This window comes from Rhinoraja longicauda, chromosome 13, assembly GCF_053455715.1.
Source record: "Rhinoraja longicauda isolate Sanriku21f chromosome 13, sRhiLon1.1, whole genome shotgun sequence".
Taxonomy (NCBI): domain Eukaryota; kingdom Metazoa; phylum Chordata; class Chondrichthyes; order Rajiformes; family Arhynchobatidae; genus Rhinoraja; species Rhinoraja longicauda.
Window position 1 is genome coordinate 43678693 of NC_135965.1, and position 27348 is coordinate 43706040.

The 27348-nt window shown below is 39.7% G+C and overlaps 1 protein-coding gene across 1 annotated transcript; it reads left to right on the plus strand.

The window, feature by feature from the left end:
* The first annotated feature begins 2301 nt into the window (after window positions 1–2301).
* nmd3 (NMD3 ribosome export adaptor) lies at window positions 2302–26553 on the plus strand. Its single transcript, XM_078410871.1, has 15 exons — window positions 2302–2547; window positions 4089–4223; window positions 5421–5517; window positions 7429–7509; window positions 9147–9275; window positions 11434–11524; window positions 12276–12354; window positions 12778–12874; window positions 13073–13190; window positions 17806–17951; window positions 20176–20288; window positions 20558–20630; window positions 21414–21520; window positions 23403–23473; window positions 25452–26553. Exons 1-15 carry the CDS (start codon window positions 2504–2506, stop codon window positions 25583–25585), a joined length of 1515 nt encoding a protein of 504 aa, XP_078266997.1. The 5' UTR covers window positions 2302–2503; the 3' UTR covers window positions 25586–26553.
* Window positions 26554–27348: the final 795 nt, after the last annotated feature.

Consider the following 27348-nt stretch of genomic DNA (forward strand, 5'->3'; position numbering starts at 1 on the left):
TTATTTCCAATACTCCTGCCATGGCACGGTGGCACAGTGGGAGTTGTTACCTTACACCGCCAGATACCCAGGTTTGATCCTGACCACGGGTGCTGTCTGTCTGCAGTTTGTACATTCTCCACGTGACCCCATGGATTTTCTCCTCCCACTCCAAAGACATGCAGGTTTGTAAGATAATTGGTTTGGGTAAAAATTTGTAAATTGTCCCCAGGGTGTGGGATAGTGCTCAGGTACGGGTGATTGTTGGTCAGTGGGCTCAAAGAAACTGCTTCCGCCCTGTATCTCTAAACTAAACTGTTATAAATCACCATTCAATCCACTTTCAGATCTCCAGCTTAGCTGATGTTGTATACAAATATTTCGCAAATGGTCAGCCTAACCTTTAGATACTTCATCGAGTGGACTAGCTTAGATTGAATCCTCCTCTAATAGCGAGGCCAATAATCGTATTTCTAATTCTTTGTTATCCATAGTTGGGGTCATGTGATCAGCATATGATCAGTTTCTCATTAGCCATTTAGGCTGCATTCTCCTGGTACACTGAATACTGGATGTGCCATCTGTTGCATACTTCATCTATGCTATCTTGCCACCAGACCTGCTAGCCTCTGTGAAATGTTTTTGTATTTGATAAATCCATGGCGCCTGGTTTATCAATGTTCCTTTATGTATTGCAAATAGTCCTCTAATCAGATTCTGCACTGTTTTTAGTTCTTATCACAGGAGCTTTTTCCTTAAGCAATTTAGTGTTTGCAGGATAATTCTAATCTCGCATTCCAACCACTCACCATCATGTGTGTAAAAAAAGTGCCCTGCATATCTCCTTTAAACTTTGCCCTTCTCACCTTAAAGCTGTGTCCTCTAGTATTTGATTTTACAATCCTGGGAAAAATATTCTGACTGTCTACCCTATCTATACCATAAGACATTACAATTGAAGATGTTTAAAACGTGCTAAACTCTCATACAAAGACCCTTCTTACCTCGAGTATATGCAATGGATAAAAGTTTGCCACATGATGTTGAAATCAAACGTGTTAAACTCCCATTCAAAGACCCTTCTTACCTCGAGTATGTGCAGTGGAGATGGATAAAAGTTTGCCACATGATGTGAAATCGAGTAGACTATTTCTATACTCTCTAGAGTTTACGAAAATGAAAGGAGATCACCTTGAAGCCTACAAAAATCTTACAGGGCTTGTTTGTGGCTTAAGAGGATTAGTATCAGGATTAACAATTTACAACTGGTGATAGGTAGGTAGACCATTCAGAACTGGGACAAAATCAAAATCTCACAATGTTTGGAATTGTCATTTGTTTAATTCCTGCAAAGCAGAAATTAATAGATTTCTGGAAATTAAAGGAAGCAAGTGACAGAGAGTCATAGAGCATGGAATCTGGCCCACATAAACTGGGCTCAACTTACACATGCCAAAAAAGATGCCCAATATATATTTCAATATATCTGAAATATGAAATATGAAATATATGCTGGTCCCATTGCTGCATCAAGGGGCTTGTGGTTTGCAGGCGGTGGAGTTTCCTGCCTCACCAGCCCGGGCCACAGGCGCGGCGCGGGCAGCTGGCGGCGGGGTCCTGTGGGGGAGCGCACGTTGTCGCGCAGCGGCGGCCATTGTAGAGAGGGAGAGGGGAAGAGAGAGAGAGAGGGAGGAAGAGAAGGGGGAGAAGAAGAGAAGAGGAGAGGGGAGAAGAGGGGGGAGAGAGAAGGGGGGGGGGAGAGAGAGAAGGGGGGGGGAGAGAGAGAAGGGGGGGGGAGAGAGAGAAGGGGGGGGGAGAGAGAGAAGGGGGGGAGAGAGAGAAGGGGGGGGGGGGAGAGAGAGAAGGGGGGGGGAGAGAGAGAAGGGGAGAGAGAGAAGGGGAGAGAGAGAAGGGGAGAGAGAAGGGGGAGAGAAGAGGAGAGAGAGAGGGGAGGGAGGAGGGGAGGGAGAAAAGAGGGAGGGAGGGAGGGGAGAGAGAAGGAGGGAGAGAGAGAAGGGATAGAGAGAAGGAGGGAGAGAGGGGAGGGAGAGAGAGAGAAGGGAAGAGGAGAGGTAGAGAAGAGGAGAGAGAGAACGGGAGAGAGGAGGGGAAGGAGAGAGAAAAGAAAGAGGAGAGGAAGAGGGAGAGAAGAGGAGAGAGAGAAGGGGGGAAGGAGAGAGAAAAGAAAGAGGGGGAGAGAGGGGGAGAAGGAGGGATCGGAGTGAGGAAAGTAGCCGGGGAGTGAGGGGGCGGAGTGACCAGGGATCTGACCGAGTGACTGTGGAGTCGGGGGTCGGGGGGTGTGAGGAAGCGGGTGGAGAGGGGATCGAGGGGCCTGCGAACTGAACGAGGGAGTCAGGGTGGGAACGGGAGTGAGTGAGGGAAGGAGCGAGTGTGGGAGCGGAGGGGCCAACAGGGAACTGAACGAAGACCCTCTGGTCTTCCAGTCTCCCAGCAGTGAGGTGGTGAGGAGAGGGGCCGACCTGACTGACTGACTGACTGACCAGCAGCTCCAGCAGTGGGCATGGAGTACCTGGAGCAGCCCGCCGCCACCACCCAGAGCCACATGTAAGTGCCCCTGCCACCTGCCATCGGCCTGCTGTCTAGTACCGTTGACTTAACCCCCCCCCCCCCCAAACCAAAACTCCAAATCTGTAAACCAAGAAAAAAAACTAGACCTGAAATAGTTGCGAACACACAGCAGTGTTTCCACTGATGCTGTCTGACATGATGAGAGTTTGCAGCAATTTTACGCCATGTTTCTGCTGAGTTCCTCAATATGCTCTCAATATTTCAGCATGTGCTGTCTCTTGAATATCTGACCTGATGCCTTTACTGCTTCTCTTTTCGCAGAGCAACAGATTGCTGGAAGAATTCTGTTGCAGATTCCAGTATCTACATTCTCTATCGTCTTCTCTTTCCCCAGATGCTGCCTGTCTTGTTGAGTGTTTCCAGCTTTATAATTTTGCATTATTATAGTCTTCGCTAATCCCACTTTATAGTGTTCTGCCCTTAGCCTTCCATACCACGGTGTTTCAGGTGCTCCAAACTTCTTCTTAAATAATAGTGCTGGCTTGAAGGGCCAAATGGCCTCCTCCTGCACCTATTTTCTATATTTCTAGAAACATAGAAACATAGAAAATAGGTGCAGGAGTAGGCCATTTGGCCCTTCGAGCCTGCACCGCCATTCAATAAGATCATGGCTGATCATTCAGCTCAGTAGCCTGTACCTGCCTTCTCTCCATACCCCCTGATCCCTTTAGCAAAAAGGGCCACATCTAACTCCCTCTTAAATATAGCCAATGAACTGGCCTCAACTACCTTCTGTGGCAGAGAATTCCACAGACTCACCACTCTCTGTGTGAAGAAATGTTTTCTCATCTCGGTCCTAAAAGACTTCCCCCTTATCCTTAAGCTGTGACCCCTGGTTCTGGACTCCCCCAACATCGGGAACAATTTTCCCGCATCTAGCCTCTCCAACCCCTTAAGAATTTTATATGTTTCTATAAGATCCCCCCTCAGTCTTCTAAATTCCAGCGAGTACAAGCCCAGTCTATCTAGTCTTTCCTCATATGTAAGTCCCGCCATCCCAGGGATCAATCTGGTGAACCTTCTCTGTACTCCCTCTAAGGCAAGAACGTCTTTCCTCAGGTTAGGAGACCAAAACTGCACACAATACTCCAGGTGCGGTCTCACCAAGGCCCTGTACAACTGCAGCAGAACCTCCCTGCTCCTAAACTCAAATCCTCTTGCTATGAATGCCAACATACCATTCACTTGTCCAGTGCTTGTCTCCAACCTCTGCCATCCCTAAATAAATAAATTATTAAGAAATTCCTGACAACTTATTTGTAAATTAAGCATCGAATTAGTTATTCAAGTAATGTTTTCTGAAGTCATCTGAAACATTGTATTGTTTTTGTCTTTCATATTGTAAGCGTTTATAGTTAAATATTAAAAAGGGGCTTTACTGAATTGGTAAAGTTTGAAAGATTTAGTCTTGCCAATTCTCTTTGCAGAACATAAAAAGGTATATGTTGCTACTTAATGTCTTGTCAGTAGAAACCCTTGGATATATTCAAATTAATTTGTTTTTCATTCATTCTTAGCCTATGTTGCCAGTGCGGTATTCCCATATCTCCAAATCCTGCAAATATGTGTGTTGCCTGCTTGCGGATCCAAGTTGATATCACAGAAGGAATCCCAAAACAAGTCAATGTTCATTTTTGCAAGCAATGTGAAAGGTAATGATTGCAGATTTTAACTGTTTTTGTACAAGACCTGGTTTATTAAGTATGTGGATATGAGGACAGGGGAAAGCACAAATTTTAATGATATCGTCCATCAAATAAATTGTGTCTTCCCTAAATCGATGCAGGCCCTAGAATTACTTGACTGCCACTTCTTATCCATAGAGGCTTGGTTTGAATTTATAGTACTAATTTTTTTTAAAAAGTTGTTTTCAGCATTGATCGGACGGAATATTTTGGTTATTTTACAATGGCTCTTTTCAGTTAAGATAAACACACTTATAAATCTGGTCTTATGGAGAGTTAATAGTTAAGCAGGTATTTCAAAATGATTATTTTAAATGCTAATTCAAGCCTACTGAATATCTGAGTTTAAAAATATAGCAATGTCTTTTTATCAAATTGAGCATGAAAACTTCAGATTTATCATCTACTTATTTAGGCTTTTAGAGGGTTAGTACGATTTTTTGTGAAGATGAGTTTGAAATGGTTTGACCTACTTGGCTTTTTCAAAGTTCTTAAATGTTATTCTTGTCAAGAACTACAAATTAATTTCTACAAAAATGTCTAATTTGATATAAATGGTCAAATGCAAATCATTACATGATTTCACAAATTCAAAAGTATTATTGACAGATTAAAACATACTTAATTTTCATACCTTGGATAAATGTTATAAATACATTTGTAGATATTTGCATTTTCAGGAAATTTGTTTTCATTCATTGTAATCTACAATTGCTTCCATTAAGCAATTATTAGGATTTATTTACGATTTCTGTAATAAATTCTGGACTTTGAGGAGATCAGCAATTTTTTTTCCCCCTCTCCCCTCACCCCAACTCTTTATTCATACAATGGCATCTATGATTTTGTGGAAGCAAGTTAGTAGTTATACCAATGAAAATTAAAACTGTAAACGGCATTCTCTCTGTGTTATGTGTTTGTAGTTAAAAGCAAAATAATTATGATGGATGCATATTAGCAAAAAAATAATTAAAAGGTTTGGTTTTAATTATTGGACTTGTGTAACTTCGACCTTGCATTGTGTTTCTTTTAAATGAACTGCATTTGATGTACGATTAAATATTTCACCATGTTGCATGTCCAAATTAAGCCTGGCTTGCTGAAATCCATCATGCTTGCTTAGATGAATGAACTTGGATGCTAACTTTTGTTTTATCTCCACAGATATCTTCAACCCCCTGGTACTTGGATGCAATGTGTATTGGAATCAAGAGAACTTTTAACATTGTGTCTTAAAAAATTGAAGTCCCCTTTAAGCAAAGTTAGTAGATTGGGTAATCTGGCAAATTTGCTATTTTATCTTGGGTTCTATTTTTAAGAACCATTATTTAATTGCAGTCAAAGAATACTTGTGTTTCGTAGATTAAGCAGTAGTAATTTCTTATCTGTTTGAAAGATCTGGTTATTGATCCCACATGATTTCTGATTGTATATTTTGTAATTCAGAACTAGAAAATGTCAATATTGACTTCTTTTGAAGAGGGAGTTGATGTGTTGGTTTACAAAATTGATTTCTCAATATTTAATAGTACTCACAAGCTCTCCAGTGTGACATCACTTTATGAAGAATAGTCTCTACCCGAAACGTCACCCATTCCTTCTCTCCAGAGATGCTGCCTGTCCCACTGAGTTACTCCAGCATTTTGTGTCTATCTTCGGTGTAAATCAGCATCTGCAGTTCATTCCTACACATCACTTTATGTATAGTGACTCTGTAAAGTTGTCCATTTCCCAGTTTTTCTATTGATTAGTAGCAAATAAGATATTTAGGTTGACTACTGAACTACTGCCAGCTGACAGATTTCATCCTATAAAAAACCTCAGAGATGAGACTGATGTAAAAGATGCTAAGAACCACGAGAAAGAGGGAAGTTATTATTCTGACACTTTTTGTTCACACGGAGCACACAGTATAGACTGGTGAAATGCTAATTTTGGGCATCATCGTCTATTGTACATCACTGCTGAAAGGGTCCGGGCTGAGGATTTTTCTTTAAAAGATGAGCCTGGTTGATAGCTGAACAGCAAGCCATCTCTATTCTGCAGTTTTCAAGTAATTGTCAGAATCACCTTTTACAAAGAGATGATTAAAGGTTATAGAGTCAGAACATGCATGCTTTCTGGCCTTGCTGAACTCTTCAGCAATACCTGTTTGCAGTACTCTTCCTTGGATTAGGAAATAACTTTTCAATGGACGAGTTGTTTTCAGGGAAGTGACAGATGCTGGCAGTTCACCACAAGACTAATTTTGGGCAATTCTGGTGTCAGCTATACTTAAAATTGTATTGCTGTCAATTTAACCCATTTGTTATATTTTGTAAAACCACCCAGAAGTTCAGTCAGCTTGTGTGCAAAGAGAAATAGAGTCAATTGTCAAGTTGAAGATGCTTCAGCAGATTGCCTTTTAATCATAAAGCATTTTCAACTCAGAGTGCAGCTTACACCTGATACTACTTAAAAAAATCCTTAAATCTATTTGTTTCAAAATTAGAACTGTTTCTTTTGCGTTTCTCTATTTTATAATGAAAATAATCCAAATTATTTTGACCAAGGTATTAGTATGTAATATGCATTTAAATTTTTTTCTCTGAAATGTCATTTAAAATTAATCATAACAATTAACATTACAGCATTTTTTAGTGCCTGATTAATTGACTTGCTCAAATTTACTGAGCAAGCCTTCCATTTGATTTGTGTTTTTTTTCTGTTTGATCATCATTGGAGGGACAATAAATGCAGTAAATTTGTTAAAGCTCCTTTGGGCGTTTCTAAGAACATAGTAAAGAGAGTCAGTCAGGTTTGTTGCTCATGGTCTTTCTGTGACAAATGTAATGCTTCCCACACTGGATCCTATAAATGCTCATGTAAATAATGTTAGATTATATTTTGATGAACGGAACAATATTTAGCAGGGTTTATGATTGCATACAACTGTCAAATTGACTGTTTCTGAACATGAGAGAAAATTGGCAGACTGAATAATATTTGTATTTTGACATTGCAAGATGATGCAATGAACTAAATGATTAAGGTCTTCATTTTAGAATGTTTGTGCTATCCTCAGATGCTGTAAATTTGGACTAGTGCTTCTGTATAGAAAATCAATCAGTGGACAAAACTGATCATTGAGGTATTTTAATTATCAACATCAACACTGTTTCCATTAATTCAGGTGCGACTGATAGATGCAGGCTTTATTTGGACAGAGCCTCATTCCAAGAGGTTAAAGGTCAAGCTTACCATTCAAAAGGAGGTGAGAAAAGGGTTATTTTTAAGTAATTTCAATCCCCATCAATTCATTGTTTGAGGACTGCGAAATCTGATCTTTTGCTTAAATTACAATTTCATCATGAAGTAACATTTTCACTCTGATGTTAAATGTCACGATGGATCTTGAATAGAAACTTGAAAAGTGGTTAAAAATGACATTTTAAAATGTTCATTCTTTTACTGATCTACAAAGCTGAGATTTGATGATTCGTCCCATACTGCTTCCATACGTATTTGAGCACGGAATCTCCGTGGAATTATTCTTAGCCTATGCTGGCCAAATTTGAACTGTCTAAGGTGCAATTGTACTCGTATCGAATGATTGTTTATTAGATAGGTTGTTTGTAGATACATTTCTCAGTTTTTCACAACTCATAAGAACTTTATGTGCTGGGACCCCAGCTATTTACGATATACATTAATGACTTGGACGAAGGGATTAAAAGTACCATTAGCAAATTTGCAGATGATACTAAGCTGGGGGGTAGTGTGAATTGTGAGGAAGATGCAATAAGGCTGCAGGGTGACTTGGACAGGTTGTGTGAGTGGGCGGATACATGGCAGATGCAGTTTAATGTAGATAAGTGTGAGGTTATTCACTTTGGAAGTAAGAATAGAAAGGCAGATTATTATCTGAATGGTGTCAAGTTAGGAGGAGGGGGAGTTCAACGAGATCTGGGTGTCCTAGTGCATCAGTCAATGAAAGGAAGCATGCAGGTACAGCAGGCAGTGAAGAAAGCCAATGGAATGTTGGCCTTCGTAACAAGAGGAGTTGAGTATAGGAGCAAAGAGGTCCTTCTACAGTTGTACCGGGCCCTGGTGAGACCGCACCTGGAGTACTGTGTGCAGTTTTGGTCTCCAAATTTGAGGAAGGATATTCTTGCTATGGAGGGCGTGCAGCGTAGGTTCACTAGGTTAATTCCCGGAATGGCGGGACTGTCGTATGTTGAAAGGCTGGAGCGATTGGGCTTGTATACACTGGAATTTAGAAGGATGAGGGGGGATCTTATTGAAACATATAAGATAATTAGGGGATTGGACACATTAGAGGCAGGAAACATGTTCCCAATGTTGGGGGAGTCCAGAACAAGGGGCCACAGTTTAAGAATAAGGGGTAGGCCATTTAGAACGGAGATGAGGAAGAACTTTTTCAGTCAGAGAGTGGTGAAGGTGTGGAATTCTCTGCCTCAGAAGGCAGTGGAGGCCAGTTCGTTGGATGCTTTCAAGAGAGAGCTGGATAGAGCTCTTAAGGATAGCGGAGTGAGGGGGTATGGGGAGAAGGCAGGAACGGGGTACTGATTGAGAGTGATCAGCCATGATCGCATTGAATGGCGGTGCTGGCTCGAAGGGCTGAATGGCCTACTCCTGCACCTATTGTCTATTCTATTGTCTATTTACTTTTTTCTTAATTTACTTTACCCGGTCAGATGGCACACGCATGGTACACAGCTTATGATGTTACTGACCTGGCTGAATGCCTTTATTTCCTGGATGTCTTGAACCTTTGACTGAGGACAACATTCTGGCCTTATGTCCCACTTAAATCATTTATAGTTGTCATTCTGCTGTATACAATACTCAGCATAGTTTGAATTTTCTGACAGCAAGTCTTGTGTGCAGGTAATGAGCGGAACAATATTGCAGCAGGTGTTTGTGGTAGATTTTGTCATCTTGTCACAGATGTGTGATGATTGCCACCGCGTTGAAGCTAAAGACTATTGGAAAGCAGTGGTGCAGGTCCGACAGAAGGTGAGTAAACTGCTGTTTTAAATGTACAAAAGCAACATGCATTCGTACTACAGTGTGATTAATAGCACTTCAATGTTTAAAAGGTGTTGATGTATATGTAATGAGTATCCATTAAATACACATTATTTACTGCAACAATTGTAAAATATGTTATGACTCAGAATGAACTTTGAGTTATAACTTGCGTACACTGCTACTCAAGATTTTATGTGCAAGGTTATTTTGCTGGTTGTTGGAAGATCTGAAGCGGATGGAGCGGCACTGTGGCGTAGGGATAGAGCTGCTGCTTTACAGCGCCAGAGACCCAGGTTTGATACTGACTATGGGTGCCATCTGTACAGAGTTTGTACGTTCTCCCTGTGACCGTGTGGGTATTCTCCGGGTGCTCCAGTTTTGTCTCGTACTCCAAAGACGTACAGATTTGCAGGTTGATTGGCTTTGGTAAAATTGTAAATTGTCCCTAGTATGTAGGATAGTGTTAGTGTATGGGGTGATCGCTGTTTCTACAACGTAGAAGAAAAACTTAAAAGCAGAATGTTGGCTGGACTTTTTCCATCTCCCAGCTGATTTCAAGGGTTGAACCCTTTTTGGTTACACGTTTGCACATGTATGTCTCAGTTTATGTAATTGAATGTTGATGAGAGAAACACATTTTAACACAGAATACTGTGTCCAGCCTTCTGATTTTATTGTTGAAAAATCCTTTTTGGAAAAAATACGGAGGAGAATTAAAGTGCATTGAATTATTTAGAGTAAATTAATGCATTTTTCAAAAATCCTTTTTGCTCCCTGGAGCCTGCTAAACTGTTTCCACCTCAAACTGGCTTGGGTAAGGGAGTCCAACTCTTGATGATTTTTCAGTTAGATAAGACAGCTGGGTGCAAGGTGAGGATTATAGTGTGTGCAAACATCCAATCACTTAGGAATGCCATAATTAAGTGTAGAGATTTAATATTATTTACGCAGCACTAATTACTACACTAGTTTACTTGTAGTTCACTTTCTTATATCTTCAATGCTGACCATCGATCACCCGGTCCCACTAGATTATCCGAGGTGATCCCTCTTATCTACTTCCGACACACCAGAGCCAATTAACCTACAGACCTAGACATCTTTGGGATGTGGGAGGAACTTGGACGGAGCACCTGGTGTGCTCCCAGAGGTCACAGGGAGAACGTGTAAACTTCACATTAACAGCATCTAAGGTCAGGATCGACCAGGCACTATGAGTCATAGAGCAATACAGTGTGAAAACGGGCCCAACTAGCCCACACCAGCCAACAATGTCCCAGCTACCCTTGTCCCACTTGCCTGCGCTTGGTCCATATCCCTCCAAACCTGTCCTATCCATGTACCTGTCTTAACTGTTTCTTGAACAATGGGATAGTCCCAGCCTCAACTACCTCCCCTGGCAGCTTGTTCCATGCACCCACCACCCTGTGTTAAAAGTCATCAGCTCCTCCAGCCGTGCCTCTTTCTCTTGTGGAAAATGAGAAACCTTGAGAAATGCGGCACGGTGGCGCAGCGGTAGAATGCAGCGCCGGAGACTCAGGCTCGATCCTGACTACGGGTGCTGTCTGTACGGAGTTTGTACGTTCTCCCCATGACCTGCGTGGGTTTTCTCCGAGATCTTCTGTTTCCTCCCACACTCCAAAGACGTACAGGTTTGTAGGTTAATTGGCTGGGCAAATGTAAAAATTGTACCTAGTGGGTGTAGGATAGTGTTAATGTGCGGGGATCGCTGGGCGGCGCGGACCCGGTGGGCCGAAGGGTCTGTTTCTGCGCTGTATCTCTAAATCTGATGGTGATGTGAAGTATTTACATCTCTACGTATAAACATTCACTTCATTTTGTAAAATTCTATAAATGTACATGTAAATACAAAAATATGTACTAGAAGATACTTAACTATGAGCACAATCAGCATGTACAAATGCAATAATTGACAAAATTAAGCCTTTTGTTATAATTTGATAAAGAAGTATAAATTTTATTTTGGACATTTTTCAGTGAAACTGACTTTCATTCAATAAAAGTGTTCTAAAAGTACTTCATTAAATCATGCAGCGAAGAAACGGAATTATATATATTTTTGACTGTTTTACATAAAATTAATATAATAATAATTTTTCCTTTCTTTCTCTGGAATTCCTAGACCACACACAAGAAAACCTTTTATTACTTGGAACAATTAATCCTGAAACATAAGCTACATCAAAACACACTTCGTGTCAAGGAAATCCACGGTAACTGAATGTTTACGAAATAATCTTTAGTACCTAGGAATATCGGAGAGTGTTCCCTTAATTTTTCGTCCTCTGTAGATGTAGTCCTTGATCAAGTTGATTTAACCAGTTGTGGGATTGCAGTTTGCTGGTTATTTGATCACGGAAGATATAAGAGCCGAGTCCTAAATAATTTCCAAAGTTAACACGTGTAAGCTTTATGGCTGTAGAAAGTTTATGATTTAGGCTGGGAATCCTGAGACTCTTTTGTTTCCTCTGATTCCCATGGAAAGTGACCCAAGGGCATTGAGTTTTGTCTCTACAAACAACTTGCAAATTCTCATGTGCCTTAGTAGAATTATGGGTACAGCAGACAGTGATACAATTGTGGGTTTTTAAAAAAAACTTTTGAAAAGTGAAAATTAAATTTACAGAAATGGGCAACTTTGAAATAAAATATCAAATACTGATGTAATAATTGCATTATATTAGCATAAAAAAGAATGAAGTTTGAGAAACACAGATTTGAGAAACACAGTTTGAAATTAACTGGGAAATCAAAATCAATTAAAATTTTCAATATTTCTCTGGATTTGGGTGAAAATGCTTCTTTAAAGTAAAATGTGGAAATCTGAAATAACAGAATATGCAGGAAAAACAACATATCAGACAGCATCTGTAGAAAGAAAAGAATATTAACTTCGTTCAATTTTGGGGATTGTATACTTGAATGATTTGAAATAATCGGCGCTGACAAGAGTTTTGTTTTTAGATGGTCTCGATTTCTATTACGGTACTAAACAACATGCCCAGAAGATGGTGGACTTCCTACAGTGTACAGTTCCTTGCAAGTAGGTATTAAAATATTGCATGCAACATTGAGCAATTTCAAAGCGTTAAATGTGGTACAGGTATTAATGGATTTGCATGGCCTATCAAATGTCAAATTTAATTATGGACTTTGGAAATGGCGGCAAAACATACATGTATAAGATGCAGAAAGAATTTCACTGTGTAGTTACATACGTGACAAATAAAGCATCACTGAACCATTGAAAGGTCATTGTCCTCAGGCATCCTTTGTAAACTCTTCCTTAATGACTATGCTCTTTTCCCTGAGGGATTTGTAAAAGTAAACCTGTTTTATCATGTTTAAGCTCCCCTCGTATGCTGATCATCATCTTTTGAGAGGATATAATGTATATTTTCTGGAAAATACATTGGGGTTTTCTTTTATATATTCCAAAACAAATATCTGTTTTATGTCTTCAAAGGTACAAAGCATCTCAGCGTCTTATCTCCCACGATGTCCACAGTAATAGCTACAATTATAAAAGTACCTTCTCTATGGAAATTGTCCCAGTCTGCAAGGTAGGAAATAATATCTGCTTAAAAGCAGATTTCAAATGTCATTTGCATGTAAACATTTGATCAGGTTGTGCTTCAATTGCTGATACTTCCAGTAACTCAGTTTCAAATTTGAACTTTAAAGAAAAAAGCAAATGTTGCACATTTTGCACCAGAGTCTTTGCTGAAGTCTTCAGTCCACTTTGTTTTCTCCTTTTACAGGATAATTTGGTATGTTTGCCACCGCGTGTAGCACAGAGCCTTGGAAACATGAGTCAGATATGTGTTTGCATCCGTGTGACTAGTGCTATGCACCTCATTGACCCTTCTAGTTTACAGAGTAAGTTTATACACTACTTTTGCCTCATATTTATAGTTTAATTGAATGCTAGAAAAGCTATGGCACAGGAAGGGAACTTCTATCCAGCTGAGAGAAAACTCCAGTCTAATCCCACTTTATCACTCTTGGTCTAAAACAGTGCTTTTTAAACTGATGAATGGTTCACCCAAGGGTGAATGAAATTATTTTGGGGTGATTGAAACTAGAGGGGTGAATGACGTAATATATATAAAATTATACACAAGGGAGAATAAAACTAAAATGACAAAAAAATATACAAAAATTTAGTCAGTGGTGAATGAAATTTTGTGATAAAGACTCACAGGTGAATGACACTGAAATAGTTTAAGAAGCACTGGTCTAAAGCCTTGAGAATTGCAGTGCATCAGATAAATGTGATGAGGGTTTCTGTTTTTTCTGCTGTTTTTTTTTCCGTCCACAAGATCTAGATCCCCTTGTGTTTTTGATGGAATAAAAAATATCATCAACTCTTATGTGATCCTTGTCTGACCAATTATGTTAAATTTACTCCCCCAACTTAATGACTTCTCTACTAAGGGAGGTAGTTTTCTTGATCAGTTTATCCAAGCCTCATTATTTTGTGTTCCTCAATTAACTCTCATCTCAGCTAAAGAAAATATTCCAGATTAGCCAATCTGTTGTCCTAATGAAATACGCCAGTCCAGATGCCATCTTGATAAATTTCCTCTGTGCCTTTTCTAGTGCTTTGGCACGTATGTTATTGGGCAACAATATTTATCAATATACACCGATCAGCCAAAACATTATGACCACTGACAGGTGAAGTGAATAACATTGGTTATCTTGTTACAATGGCACCTGTCAGGGGGTGGGATATATTAGGCAGCAAGTGAACAGTCAGTTCTTGACGTTGATGTGCTGGATGCAGGAGAAATGGGCAGGAGTAAAGACCTGAGCGACTTTGACAAGGGCCAAATTGTTATAGCCAGATGACTTGGTCAGAGCATCTCTGAAATGGCAAGGCTTGTGGGGTGCTCCCGGTCAGCAGTGGTGAGTACCTACCGACAGTGGTCTGAGGAGGGACAAACCACAAACTGGCGACAGGGTGTTGGGCGCCCAAGGCTCATCGATGCGCGAGTGCAACAAAGGCTATTCCGTCTGGTCCGAACCGACAGAAGGTCTACTGTGGCACAAGTCACAGAACATTTTAATGGTGGTCACGGGAGGAATGTGTCACAAATCACAGTGCATCGCACCCTGCTGCATATGGGGCTGCACACGGAGGACCAACAGCATATTAGGCAGGTGGTCACAATGTTTTGGCTCATCAGGTCATAATGTTTTGGCTGATCGGTGAACACTGCCAACAGGGATTGAGCTGAAGGATAGATTGATTGTATTTACTTCAACATTTTAACATTACTGTATTTTAATCATTTACAATTTCCTTTGAATGGACACTCAAAGGATTCTATGGTTCAGTGGTCCTTTATTGTCACGTGTACCGAGGTACAGAGAAATTTGATTTGCCATACAGTCATACCAAAAAGGCAACAAGATACAAAACTACATAAAGATTAAGATTAACCATAAACAGCCAGCACAGCGGCCTGTGAGAATCCCTAGGGCACACAGCATAAGCGGAAACCCACAGCCATCAGTTCAATGTCCGGGCCACACACACGCTCCATCACCGTGATGTGACCAGAGTTGTACCGACCGCTGTCGCTCTCTCTGCAGTCCCTGTCCACCCAAACAGTCAGAAAGCCGTCCACACTCACACCAGACTCCAGGATGTTTTCATGGTACGATGTCACCGGAAACACAGAGATCACTGTGCTCATGGCAATCCCTCCGAGTCCCCACCAGCGCAGGCAGCACGTCCATCTTGTTTTTTGGCGACCTCACATTCCCCATTGTGATGGAAGGCAGATAACTTTTACCTTCTTCCTCCTTTTCTCCCGCGGTCGGAGCGATAGAAACATCCGCATTCGACGATCGAAACCACCGTAATGGGACGGTGGAGGCTCCCGTGATCGGGGCGGTCGTAGCTCCTGCGGTTGAAGCTCCTGAAGACAATCCCTAACAAAGGATTGTTAGCTCCACAATATTAGGCTACAGTGCAGACGGAGATACGATACGGAAAAAGTCGCAACTCTGTCGAGAGAAGAGACAAAAAAAGTTTCCCCTGACCCCCCCCCCCCCCCCCCCCCATCTCACACATAATACAAAAACTAAAAATACACTAAAACATATAAATAAAACAGACTAAAAACGACAAAAGAAGAAAGGGACAAGACAGGCTGTTGGCGAGGCTGCCACTTATGGCGCCACCCCGTGGCTGCTAATGATTAATTTATTGCAATGCTAAAACTGAATTTGATGCTGGTTTATCACAACGGACTTGACAACAGTCATGATGCAACGGGTTTCCATTCAGATGTGTCATTTGGATGGAATCATCTATCATTGAAAATTGAAAGTGCAAACAAAAAGACAGAAGAAGCTATGAAATAGATTTGATGCCAATCATGTTTAATACACTTTGATGGAAGTATGGTATTTAGCTCAAACTGATAGTCAGCACTAGCTGACCCCTCATTGCATTGTATTTAAATAAAATCAACTGCAGTTTATAAATCAGAATGGGAATAATTGCACCCACATGGGACAAAAAATCATGATTGTAAGAATAGGATCTGGACAGAGAGGGTGGCTAAGCGTGACAAAAACAGAAACGACCAATTTAAAAGATGAAGGAAAATCAGGGATTGCCTGCATGCTTGCTTAGCTAGAGTAGGGGAGGTGGAGTGGGGTAGAGGCAACTCCCTTAGTGTGGAGCTTGATATTGTAAACTAACCTAGCTCGAATTTATTGCTACAACATAAGTGGGGAGATTTCCCACACTCGTCCAATTTTGTTTTAAATGGAAAGGAAATAATTACAAACAGGAGAGTAATAAAATGCTACTTGAGAGTCAACACTTACAAGTAAAGCCGATCTTTCAGTGTTAACTCTTTGCACAGAGGCCATCTTAGTTATTTACATCACTGGTGACATCTGGAACTTTTCAGATCTGCAGATTGATATTTCTTGTAAGATGGCATCTTGTGGCCATGCATGGAAGTACAGTTAAAATTTAATGTTTATTAGGAGACAGATTGCTTTTGCAAGAGCAGGATACCGTTTGTATTTTTCCCCTTTGTGCAAATGATAAAGTATCAAATGATTCCGTTCTTAACAGCTGCCATGCTTCTTATGTCATGATGGGAAAACTAAACAAATTGTTCCTTTTCAAGTTAGGAGACACTAAGATGTCTGAGCTGAATTACTTTCCACCTGAAAAAACACAAAGAGCTGGAGTAACACAGTGGGTCAGGCAGCACCTCTGGAGAACACGGATAGGTGACGTTTCGGGTCGCAATCCTTCTTTAGATTCAGAGTCTGAAGATAGTTCCCGACCCAAAACGTTATGCATCCATGTTCTCCAGAGATGCTGCCTGACTCGTGTCTCCAGCATACTGTGTCTTTTCTTCTAAACCAGCACCTGAAATTCCTTGTTTCCACCACTTCCTTTCCACCTGACTTAGTAAAATGGTTGGCTTTTGATGGTGTGTAGGGATGTAACATATGGATACTTTTGTTTTGTTAAGATATTGCATAAGCTTGATACAAAAGGTGTCTGTTGTTTGGCCCTATCTGAGATGATGTGCGTTATTGGAAATAATTGGATTTGCAGAGCGCCAAGATGCTCTCTGGTCAATCTGACCAAAAATGTTTCACCCAGCATAAATGTGCTTATCTATAGTATGAATTTACTGGATTGTTTGCAAAACAAAGAATTTCATTGTATTAGGTACATAGGAACGTATGCCTATATATAGGAACAATAAAGCATTATCATCATTTGACAGATTTAGAGAATCTAAATGACCACTTACTGCTTGACATACAGATATGTGGTATTACAGGTACACACTGTCACTGAGTGACAACTTTTGCTGTTGACCATGTTTTACTCTTGTTTTGTGACTCATTTACTGGTTTTATTATTTAACAAAGGTTTGGATATTAAAATCAACTTACCAGGCCTAGGAATTCACAGGTCACAGTACTTTAGATTCGATCCATTCTGTATCCTTAATGTTCAATGGTTGTATCTATCTAAGAATTGGGCAGAGTCAAATTTAAGGTTATAATAATCCAGCAGAATTTTGACTTTCGTAAGAACTGCACATTTCCAGCAAATAATTTAAACCGGTGAAGCGTATCATTGCATTTATAGTGTGGAAGACTATGTATTAGAGAAAAGCCAATTGGTGAACGCAGTACTAGCAAAAGGTACAGTTTGGATCAGATTCTGATATGCTTTCACAGTAATCAGATAAATTCCTATTAAAGTAACTGCAGAATTTGTAAATATAGGGTGGATGAGGTCGTATTTCCTGAGCATCTTTCTCTCTCCCATTGTGTTGTCTTAATCACTTGATTACATTCACAATGCACTCCATTAGAACCCGGATTTATTTGTGGTAGTTTTTAACGCCACTTTTATCATTTAAATGGCCGTTTTCCACAGTAAGGAGATGAATGCCACGACAGATGTACTAATTTACTTTTTCATTTGTTATAGTTGCTGAAATTGATGGTTCCACTTATTGGCGCCACCCTTTTTACAGCTTGTTTCAACCTGGGCAGCTGGAGGAATTTATTGTGATAGACATTGAAACAATTGGAAACAACAAGAATGTTCCTGGTGCAGGCACAAAATCTACCAAGGTAAGTAGGCAGCTGTGTGGAGTTTGCATGTACACCCTGTGACCGTATGTGTTTCATCTGGGTTCTTCAATTTCCTCCCATGTCCCAAACACAATGTCCCAAACACATGCACGTTGGTAGGTGGGTGGATGATGGTCGACGTGGACTCTGGTCAAAGGAACACTTACTCTGTGCAGGATAAGGGCTGAATGCTTAATAACCACTTCATAATACTGTTATTTTGTACATAGCGACAGGATATTAACAAAGCATCAGCAGATGGTAGAGACAGTGGAGGGGTGAAAGTGATGGTTAGATGTATTGGGAAGACTGGCTCTGCTGAATGAATATTTTGCCTGGGCTGGATGCCTTGCATCCCAAGTTGCTGAAGGAATTGGGGGTGGAGATAGCATAAGGGCTTGCCTAAATCTTTCCTAGAAACAGAGGATCAGAAAATGGCAAATTTGACATCTTTGTCCGAGAAACAGTATAGAACTTTACTAATAACTTGAATGCCATTGTAAATGGGTAATACCAGGCAATAGATAGACACAAAATGCTGGAGTAATTTAGTGGGACAGGCAGCATCTCTGGATAGCAGGAATGGGTGATGTTTCGAGTCGAGGCCCTTCTTCAGACGGAGAGGGAGTTACAGAGATAAGGAAGTGTAAGAGATCAAAAGAAATGCAGATCTAGGAAAATGTAGAATAGACCATTGTTAGCTAGGAGAAGGTGACAACAAAGCAAACAGATGTAATGTAATCGGAGGGACAATCAGACTGGTCAGAGAACTGGAAAGGGGGAGGGATGGGGAGAGAGAAGGAAAGCAAGGGTTACTTAAAGTTAGAGAAGTCAATATTCATACCAATGGGGTGTAAGCTACCCAAGTGAAACATGAGGTGTTGTTCCTCCAATTTGCACTGGGCCTCACTCTGACAATGGAGGAGGCCCAAGACAGAAAGATCAGTGTGGGAATGGTAGGGGGAGTTAAAGTGTTTAGCAACTGGGAGATCATGTAGGTTTAGGCGAACTGAGCGAAGGTGTTCAGCGAAACGATCGCAGAGCCTGCGCTTGGTCGTGCCGATATATAGGTGAATGTTGTCTGTGTAAATTTTGAGAAAGTGTTTGGATGAGGTACAATATAATAATGTGGTTAACAAAATCCTGGGTTATGGAATGGTGGAGATGGAGTAGAGACTCAATATCAACTTCATTAAAACGTTGGATCAAGGACATAATTAATAGTTTAGACCAATGCACTCCTTTTAATTGATCATTTTAATTTTTGCCTTTTTTTGCCTTTTACTTAATCTGAATTTCTGGAACATTGTTTCTCATAACTAAATGCCAATACTGATTCTCTTTATTTGCCTCCTAGGCAAGGAGTGCCTCTGTTCTGTCCTTGTGATAGTTTACTCACAAATTCCACAACCGTGCGGTATTTTGGATTCCATGTACCGGAAGCAAATTAGACTTTGGTTTCTTAGATATATGACAAAAGAATGAACTGAAATTAGAAAGATTTGTTTTCATAAGTTTCTTCTCAAATTTTGATAATGTGATGCATATTCTACCTTCATATAAGCTTGGCCAGCCAAGACTGTGGTGTAGGAAGGAACTGCAGATGCTGGTTTACAGTAAAGATAGACACAATGTTGGAGTAACTCAGCGGGTCAGGCAGCATCTCTGGAGAAAAAGAATAGGTGATGTTTTGGGTTGGAACCCTTCTTCAGACTGAGAGACTTGTTTGTACCCCAATACTTGTCAAATCCTGTTTCTGCAAGAATTAAATGAGAGATAGCTATAGACATAACTTTTTGCTGCTTTTCAGTTGATGTAGTTGTTTTATACTAAGCTAACAACAGAAATTTAAAATCAATTAGTTCTTATCTGATTGCGCTGTAGTCTTCTCAGTGTAATAAGGCTGATGCTTTTCTGATGCACTACCATTTTTGTTGAATCCCAAATTAAAGAGTTATAGCATTGGTTGCTGTCAACTACTTATTGATAGCTTTATAAACTTGTGCACTTGCAGGTGTATACAAGTTGTAAGTCTATTTCTGGACATTTTGGGTATCTTAATTGATAAAGGACAGCTTCACTAATGTAATTCATTGTAATATTTAATTGCTTCTCTTTAGTCAACAAAAATTGCAAAATGTAGTTTTGTCAAAATGTATGTCTTTTATCACACTACTTGTGTTGTGAGTTTATTTCTAATGTTTTTTTCACATTTTTATTCTAGCATACATTGGCTGAAGTCTGGGTACAAAAAACATCTGAAATGAACACCAATCAACAATACTATTGTCGTACTCATTTAGGTCATTTGCTTAATCATGGTGACCTGGTCTTGGGGTTAGTCATTTCCTTTATAAAGTTGGCGAACTATGAAGCATTATCGTTTAAGACTAGTCCTTGGATGGCTGAGTTTGAAACATATTTCATCTGCATATACTAAATCTTGAGAATTTTGTTTTCTTTCATACACTATTATTTCATGTTCATTTTCCAAAAGCTTTGCATGGTATTGTGCTCTTAGTGAGAATGTGCTTGTAATAAGAAGGGAATTGTTTGAGTGTGTGCCTATGAAACATTAAATTAAACAGCATTGTTTTTGACTTTAGGTTTGATCTGGTTAATTCAAATCTCAATGATGAAAATGTAAATAAAATGAATCCTCAACGAGTTCCTGATGTGGTAAGAATTATCCTTGTGAAATAAGCATAGAAATATTTTGTTAATTAAACATAGAAAGTAGGTGCAGGAGTAGGCCATTTGGCCCTTTGAGCCAGGACCGCCATTCAATATAATCATGGCTGATCATCCAGAATCAGTACCCTGTTCCTGCTTTTCCCCCATATCCCTTGATTCTGTTAACCCTAAGAACTACATCCAACTCTCTTGAATACATCCAATGAATTGGCCTCCACTGCCTTCTGTGGCAGAGAATTCCACAGATTCACAACTCTGGGTGAAAAAGTTTTTCTCATCTTAGTCCTAAATGGCCTACCCCTTATTCTTAATATATTTAATCTTAATTATCTTCTAAACAATGAATTTTATTAGTTATGACAATGATCAAAACACCATTTTGTAATATTTAATATTTTAAAGAAAATCGTTCTATTCATGAACAGAATAGATTGGGGATCGCTTCAAATTTGCTGCTTGGTAAATTTTCAACAAGCTCTTTAAAACCTCTTAAACACACTATTCATCACTTTATCCTTCCCACTTTGCAGCCATTATTGTCCACTGTCAAACAGTTTGGAAGTGGTTTTGCTTGTGGATGGTCTAAATGAGATGACAATGATTGTTAGATGCACAAAATTAATTTTAAAAAAGTGAAGAGCTTTGAACCAACTGTAAAATATTGAACTTTAGGATGATCTTGGATGGACTGATTTTAGCTGCATAAAATTGGAAATATAATAACATGTCAATTATTTATTTTTATTTACCAATGTACTTATCCTATAGGTATTAATGAAAAAGAGCTACGATCGGGCAAGACGGCAGCATCGTAGAAACTGGAAGCTTAAAGAACTGGATAAAGACCTCAATGACGTGGGAACAGGGGATGAAAAGTATAGTCTGCTTTACTATTTACCCTCAAATTTCATTTATAACTATTTACAGCATGGGGTGCACAGAGTAAATATTACGTTCATTGTTATTGATGTAATAATATTTAAAATTATATATTCTCCCATAAATGTTACAGAAGTTCAGATATTGTAATTTTGTTAGTCTTAGTTTTCTACAGCTGTCTAGCTTAAAAATTGCATCGTTGGATTGAAAGTTGCGCATGTCTCTTGCATTATTTAAGCAAGGAATGAGGGATTGAATCAATTATGTTCATCTGAAGTTACTGGACTTTATTGAAAGGAATAGAAAAAACAGCACTTGGACTAGTTGATTTGAGTCGGTATGGATTTTTTTAAAGGGGGTCATGTCTGATCTAATGCTCAAGAATGGTTGAAGTAAGAGTATCTGAAAGTGATCTATGTGGATCACGGATGTATTTATTCAGGACATGAAATTGTTAGCAAAATTAAGCTTGCAACAGGAGCTAACATTTTTTACACTGTTTAGAATTGAAAAGGTAGAAGTTAGAAGAAAGAAAGAATGTTCTTTGATTGCCCAGATTAAGGGCTGTTCTGCAGGGATCTGAATGCAGGTTTGAGATTTTTGTCATAAATGTTAATGATTTGGATAAAGGAATTGCTACGAATACAAAATGCTGGAGTAACTCAGCGGGTCAGGCAGCATCTCTGCAGAACTTGGAAAGGTGACATTTTGGGTCGCTTCGGGTCTGAAGAAGGATCCTGACCGAAAAGTCACTTATCCATGTTCTCTAGAGATGCTGCCTGACCTCTGAGTTACTCCAACATTTTGTACCTAGCTACGAATGCAAGACTGTAATTGACACAAGGTTATGTGGTAAGAATGTTTAGACCGGAACAGAAAAGTATAAAAAGATGTAACCATCGAAGGCTAAATAATGGCAGTATAGTCTAAATTGGGGAATGTTTATTTATATAGTGGGAAAACAAATCAGACAATTAAAATTGAGAAACTACAAACTAGTATAAAAATTAAAGGTATTAAAAATGTGACAAATATGTAAAACTTACAATAATAATAGGTTCCATGTCAAAGGGATTGGAATTCAAAATTAAGTTGCATATTGCATTGACTGAACTCTTATTTTGAGTAATGGATTTGGAAAAAAATTCTGACGGTGTAATATGTTGGAATCAAGCCTTCAATGAAATTACTTCCCAAAATGCTTACAAGTCACTCAACTGTTGAAATGTTTGAAACTCAATGATGAATATTTGGTGGGTGTTAAGATTTATGGAGCAGAGATGAGGAAATAGTATTGAAGCCCAGATCGATCACATTCAACGGAATGGCCTCTTGTTCCTGTGATGCAGTCAAATGGTGAACTATTGAAGTCAAGTGTAAAGTAGACTGAAGAGGCAGCAGGAATCAACAGTTTTTTAAGCAAAATTAGGTAATCTTCATTGTTGATATTGTCCCAAATGAATAGGTTTCTGGAATTTTCAGAAATTATCAGGGTGGGGTGGGCTGGGCTCATAACCTTTTGATTATTAGGGTGGTGTAATGATATACTAACTTATCTAGCTGTTGGAACATATTAGTTTTAACTGCTCAGCCATCTTCACAAACTGGGTTTGGCCTAAACGCTCAAGCTAATTTCTTTAATTGAAGAGTGCCAAGAAATAGCCGTGTGTAGTGTATGTTGAAAATGTCGCGATTACTCTTGATACAGTACGGCTTCGAAGCAATATACTACTGGCTTTTTAAACAAGATATTTAATCTCAACAAAAATAATATCTCTGTATTGGTGTTTGTATATAAAAAAACTATGAGAATGGAATGTGTGCTATTATGAGATGAAGCACTGAATACGAACTAATATAGATTTCTGTTTACTCTAGGCAATACTTAGAATTCCTTGAAGACCTTGAAGATGATGATGTCATTAGAAAAAATGTCAACATTTATCGGGGTAAGTTTCACATTAAGATCACTGCATGTAGTGACATGGAAGTCAATAGCACTGATGTCAACATTTATCGGATTGAGATCACTGCATGTGGTGACATGGAAGTCAATAGCACTGATATTGTCGTGGGGGAGAAATTATTTTTTGGTACCTCAACCCGTGGCTAAAGATGATGCCAGAATCTCTTTCATTTGCAACCCTTTTCAAATATATTTATAAAAGGGTATTAGGGCCATGTAATTAACTAGAGGGCATAGGCTTAAGATGAAAGGGGAAAGATTTAATAGGAACCTGAGGGAACCTGACTTTATCCACACAATGGGTTCAGGTTAGGTTAGAGATACAGTGTGGGGCAGGCCCTTCGGCGCACTGACCAGCGATCCCCGTAGACTAACACTATCCTACACACACACACACACACACACACACACACACACACACACACACACACACTAGGAACAATTTACATTTCTACCAAGCCAATTAACCTACAAACCTGTACGTCTTTGGAGTGTGGTAGGAAACCGAAGATCTCGGGCGGGGGGGGACCTATGCGGTCACGGGGAGAACGTACAAACTCCGTATAGTCAGGATGGAACCCGGGTCTCTGGCCCTCTGGCCCTCAAAGGGCTGTAAGGCAGCACTCTACCGCTGTGTCACCGTGCCAGCCTACATGGGTATATGGATAGAACTGCCAGAGAAAGTAGTTGAGGCAGGTACAATAATACTTAAAACATTTAAACAGGTACATAGTTAGAAAATGTTCAGTGATATGGGCGAAACGCGGATGAATGGACGAGCATAGATAGGGCAATTTGGTTAGCATGGCCGACTTGGGTTGAGGGACCTGTTTCTGTGCTGCATGACTCTAGTGTGGTGACCAGAACACGCTATTCCAACTGTGTCCTGCCCAATATCTTGTACGACTGCAAAGTTATATCCCATATCTTATGCTCAATGCCCCTGCCTGTGAAGGCAAGCAACGTAAAAACCGCCACTGTCTTATCCACCTGTGTCGCCATTTGCAGGGAGTTATGAACTTGCATCTCAAAATCCTTATTTACATCAGCTCTTCTTGGGTCACAGCCATGGACTGCATATGTCTGGCCAATATTGATAACACACAATATAACACAACCTCTTGTGTTATATTCCATCTGCCACCGTTCTGCCTAACTTTCCAACTTTCAGTAGGGCAGCACAGTGTCACAGCAGTAGAGCTGCTGCCATACAGTGCCAGACACTCAGGTTCTATCCCGACTACCGTGGGTTCCTGTACAGAATTTGTATGTTCTCCCTGTGCCCGTGTGGGTTTTTTCCTAGTGCTCGGGTTTCCTCCCACACTCCAAACACGTAGAAGTTTGTAGGTTAATTGGCTTCAGGAAAAATAGTTAAATTGTCCCCAGTGTGTAGGATAGTGATAGTCTACGGCCAAAATTTCTTGAACCATGTGCCTTGACTACTCCACCATGTCAGAACTTGTCAAAAGCTGTGCCTTCATCAATTTTCTTGCTAACCTCCTCAATAAACACAGATTTGTGAGGAAGGATTTGCCATGCATCAAACCACACCAACCCTCCCTAATAAGTCCTTGTCTTTCCAAAAGATCAAATCTCATCCCCAAAAATGTTTACCCCATTGTTTTACCTATCACTGATGTAAGACTCACTGGCCTGTAGTTCCCTGCCTTTTCCTTAAGACCCTTAAATATGGGAATGTTACAATTCAGTCTTTCTGATACCTCACTTGTTCGCTAAAGATGATGGCAAGATCACTTTTCCTTGCGACCCTCTTCTAATATATTTATAATAGATTCTGTCATTCAATTCAAGTATCTGGAATTTTGTTTTTACTTGTAAATTTGACGTCGCACTTATTGAGTATTCAGACTATTCTGTTTGAAACTTCATTGTACTGAAATACAATAGCAATTATAGTAATAAATGTGGTTACAGTAAACACAAATGACTTTTATGTGCAGATTCTTCAAAAGTTCCCGTTGAAAGTGACACTGATGATGACGGTGCTCCCCGCATTAGTCTCGCAGAGATGTTGGAGGACCTACATATTTCTGTTGATGCTACGGGCGGTGAAGGTGCAGAAATGATTGACTGAAGAATTAAACTGTTTACCGCACGATGATAGAAACCCAAACTGATGTCTAATCTTGCTTGCTGTGATACTGGCTGTGTAAATATTTTGCATTTACACTAGTCTCACCAGCACATTTAGGAAATTCCTATTTTCATATCAGTTCCTCTGTCCCTCTCTCCCCCTCCCCCTTCCCAGTTCTCCCACTGTCTTCCTATCTCCACCTATATCCTTTCTTTGTCCTGCCCCTCTGACATCAGTCTGAAGAAGGGTCTCAACCCGAAACGTCACCCATTCCCTCTCTCCTAGATGCTGCCTGACCTGCTGAGTAACTCCAGCATTTTGTGATACCTATTTTCATATTAACATACAAGCCTTGAATTTGTAGCATTTGAGGAAATTACCTTTATTCTAGTTAATCTGCCCTTCTATAAATTAGGGAGCATGATAACTGATGTGAGGTGTGATGATTTTCTATGTATGCGGAGATCTATTTCTGCTGACTTTAAGACAAAAAGTCTTCAACTCTCAATTAAGGTTAAGCTGAAGCTTTATTTCCTTGCAAATATTTTATTGAATTTGAGATTCTAGTATATGATATCTGAAAAATATAAATTATTGATAACTACAATATTACTTAATATACAGTGAAGTGATATAGATAGAGAAGTTGAATATGTCTAATCAATAATTACATTAAATCCTCAAATAAAATTATCTTAAGGAATGAGATTTTTTCATTTCCTGTGCTTGCTTTCCAAACAAGGTATTCTCATTTTGCCCTTTATAATCTGAGGATATTGCAGAGCAAATCTGATATAGTTAGATATTTTTCAAGTGGGGTCCTTGTAATGCAAGAAATGCAAAAGTCAATATCTGCCAAAATTGTAAACAACGAGTGAGACTATATTCTGTTTTATCAGTTGTTATTTTAGTTTTGAAACAGTGTTGGTCATGACATTATTGACAATAAATAGACTCGCTTACACAACTTGTACTATAATGGTTTATTTTACATTCACAAGAAAAGCAAGGAGATTTTGAGTAATTGACACCTCTATTACCTGGAGTGCAGTATTACACTACACTATCACTCGCGTGTCATGTCGGATTATGTACTCAAGTGCCTGAAATGTGGTTTGAGCACACAGGAATACCGTGCACTAACTGTTGCTGAAACATGCAAGCCCGGTGGGTATAATTTAAACAAGTGGAGTTCTTCATAAAATCAGAGTTAGAAAAATACACATATGATGGAAATTAATTGAAGAGGCACTTTGGGTGTTGGAATTCTACCAGGGAAATGTGTACAGTAATGTCCTCGGACGGGTGTTTTTTCGCTAACGATCGCAGCTATCTTCCTTTGGATATATACAACTGCAGGGAATAGAGAGTTTTACCTGCTTAGTTTAGATTAGAGATACCAGGTGGAATAGGCCCTTTGGCCACCGAGTCCACGCCGACTACACAATAGTTCTATGTTATCCCGCTTTCGCATCAACTCCCTACACATTAGGGGCAATTTTACAGAGATTATTAACCTACAAACCCGCACATCTTCGGGATGTGGGAGGAAACGGGAGCACCCAGAGGAAAGCCACGCGGTCACAGGGAGAACGTGCAAACTCCACACGGCCAGTACCCGAAGTCAGAACTGTAAGATCTGATAGTCAAATAAAGCACAACCTGCATGTACTAAGAATGACAGTAAACCTTGGGCTGATTCCTGTCAAATCACTTCTGAAAATTTCATCATTCTAGACAAATCTCATTAAAATTTCTTTCAA

Coding starts and splice junctions, on each gene's coding strand:
- nmd3 (XM_078410871.1), top strand. CDS start 2,504: ATGGAGTACCTGGAGCAGCCCGCCGCCACCACCCAGAGCCACAT. Junction 2,548..4,088: donor GCCACCACCCAGAGCCACAT/GTAAGTGCCCCT, acceptor ATTCATTCTTAG/CCTATGTTGCCAGTGCGGTA. Junction 17,952..20,175: donor CAGGCACAAAATCTACCAAG/GTAAGTAGGCAG, acceptor TTTTTATTCTAG/CATACATTGGCTGAAGTCTG.